A 2,528-nucleotide genomic window follows, 5' to 3' on the forward strand; every position below is an offset into this window, starting at 1 on the left:
AACATAGAGATACGTAAATAACAACGCACAACTAGTTGAGTGGGAGTTTATAAAGGGTCTTCAGTTCATGTGAGTACTCCAAAGGAAGAGATACTTATTATTTGGTAAAATGAGGGACTCAACACTGAAAAAAAAGATGTAGCTAGTTCCGAATATCAATATATGCACTTTCTGCAGTGTTTGTTTGATTGCTCTTGCTGTACTAGTACCTTAAGTGTGTAGCTGACCCCATCAGTAAGAAGCAGTGAAATAACCTGCATCAATCCACAGGTTGGCTCCTATGTATATGATCCAAAAAGGACACCACAGAGGATCTTCCTAGTACAAATTTAATCAAATCACATGTAAAAGATCATCTTACCTCTCTGATCTTGTCGCGTTTCTCTTTTACGTCAGGCTCTGGTGGCTCACCATCACTGACACCAACCACTTTGGGCATGGGGACTGGTGGCAAGGGTTTAGGCCCTGCATCCTTCTTTTTCAGGTCCTCCATGACTTTATTCTTCTCTGTCTGAATCTCAGCCTGCAGCTCCTCACGTGACTTTCTCAGCTTCTCCTTTGCCTCCTGCAGCGCTCGCTCATGGTCTGCCCGAATCTTGTCCCGCAGGCTCTCCTCCTCCTCCCTGTAGGAAGCAGGAAAAAGGCAGCTCTTTTTATTCTTTATTCTTTGTTTGGATCCCCCATTAGCTTTCACAAGGTGGCTGCTTGTCTGATTATACAAGGAGTTATTTTAATTAAGCCTGACACAAAAACATCTGACACATTTGGGGAAAAAAGATGTGCAGAGGGGTTTCTTTTAGAAACCAATTTAAGATGAGCTTTGAGAACAAACACTGACCATCTGTGAAATCGATGTGTGATTGACAGTGTGGGAGATGAAAACACAGAGAAGTTACATGTGTTGCTATGTGAAATAGCACCTCTGCCCATTTTCCCCTAAAGCTTGATACGGCCTTACTTAATTATTATGATGTTGGTAGAAGTGGTCGCCAGGAAACCAGGCTAAAACTCCCCGACCTCTAATTCGGATCATTATGGGAAAGACAAATCCATCGGTCTCTAATGGGAAACCAACCCCAAAGCCCCACTACTCTGCAGTTACATCAGCTCCAGGAAGCAGGTGTAGAGGAACCCAATGAGGAGGCAAGCAGTGCCAGAATGAGAAACATCATCTTTGGTTTCACAGGGTGTTGACACAACTCTACCCCAAGAGGATGTGGGTCAGTAATAAAAAACAAACACAGCCGCACGCTGAAGCAAAGGTGACAGGAGGACGATGACACTGTACTGTTCTTCTGCTGAAGGAAGACAAAAAAATTCCTCCTTGAATCTGGCTTGGCTCTTATGTGGACTTAGACAATTGCAATCACAGCTAGATAATACACAATGTCAGCTGTGCTCCAGGTTGATAAGCAGCTTAATTTAGGACTAGGGGCAGCATTTTGAGACGCATCACCCTATCTCTGTTACATGAGGACACAGGGATAGATCGCAAACTTTTGTGTTTCAGCCGGGCAACTGTACCATTAACTTATTATCATTACATGTGTAGGTCATATCATTTGTATTCATCATGTTCAGGAAATGGGTACAATGTGGGAGGGAGGACGTGAATTTAAACATAGCTTTTATTTGTTTAAAGGTGAAGCTGCATTACATTTGGCATTATATAATTGTATACTTTTGTATTTTTGCTAGGTTTATCCTATTAGAGTTCTTGCAAAAGGCTACATAGTAAATTACCAATTGTCAACATGATGTGAAAGGACTACGGAAGAGGGAAATAAAGAGGACAAACAGAAGATGAATTTCCATCGACACTTGAGTCGACCCCTAATGTTTTCATCAACCCTTTTGAAAAATCCAGGATCAATATGTCCACGTGTGACGGATAGTGCCACGCTCGCCTCACAACTTAAGTGTTTAAATGTGTTAGATGGGATTTGCCGAGTACACAATAAATATGAGAAATAAATGTGTACCATCTGAGTGCAAACATGTGAGAATTATTAATGACCTTCAGTGCGATAAAGGCAGGAAATGTGGGAGGAACTGACGACCTGCTGTGATCCGTGTGGACTCAGCTGCAAGCCTCCACAGAGCTCCACAGCGCTGAAAAAATGAAAAGGCAGTGTTTGTGTGAGTGTGCATGTGTTTCAGTGATGAATTTTCTCCTTTACTATAGTTTAATTGCACAATTAAGTGTTATTTATCTATTAACTCCTACACACATTTTTATCATCCTGCGTATATTCTTGTTTTTAACTTGTTTTTCCCCTGTACAGTGGCAATTTAAGGTCAGCATTTATACATTTTCCCCTCGGCTCAAGTGTTTTACATGTGCGCACGTGTACAAGTTTAAATATAATAATGTGAAAAGACAAGGAGTTATGTTGCAAGAAAAGCAGGGAGAGGAATGGAGTAAAGAGCGAAAAATAGAGATAAATATGTATAAAAGGAGGAGAGAAGATTATGTAGGACACAGAATAGGCTACAAGAGGTAGAAACCTGGAAAAGACTTCTATAAC

At 41.2% G+C, this 2,528-nt stretch overlaps 1 protein-coding gene across 1 annotated transcript in view; it reads right to left on the reverse strand.

The window, feature by feature from the left end:
* Positions 1-315: 315 nt before the first annotated feature.
* The window catches only part of LOC123973525 (mannosyl-oligosaccharide 1,2-alpha-mannosidase IB-like), a 31,699-nt gene continuing 29,486 nt past the window's right edge, over positions 316-2,528 (reverse strand). The window contains exon 3 of the mRNA XM_046053626.1: positions 316-623. Within this exon, the coding sequence (XP_045909582.1) occupies positions 353-623 (271 nt within the window). The 3' untranslated portion in view covers positions 316-352. The remainder of the gene's footprint in view (positions 624-2,528) is intronic.

The sequence above is a fragment of the Micropterus dolomieu genome, linkage group LG07 (assembly GCF_021292245.1).
Source record: "Micropterus dolomieu isolate WLL.071019.BEF.003 ecotype Adirondacks linkage group LG07, ASM2129224v1, whole genome shotgun sequence".
Taxonomy (NCBI): Eukaryota; Metazoa; Chordata; class Actinopteri; order Centrarchiformes; family Centrarchidae; genus Micropterus; species Micropterus dolomieu.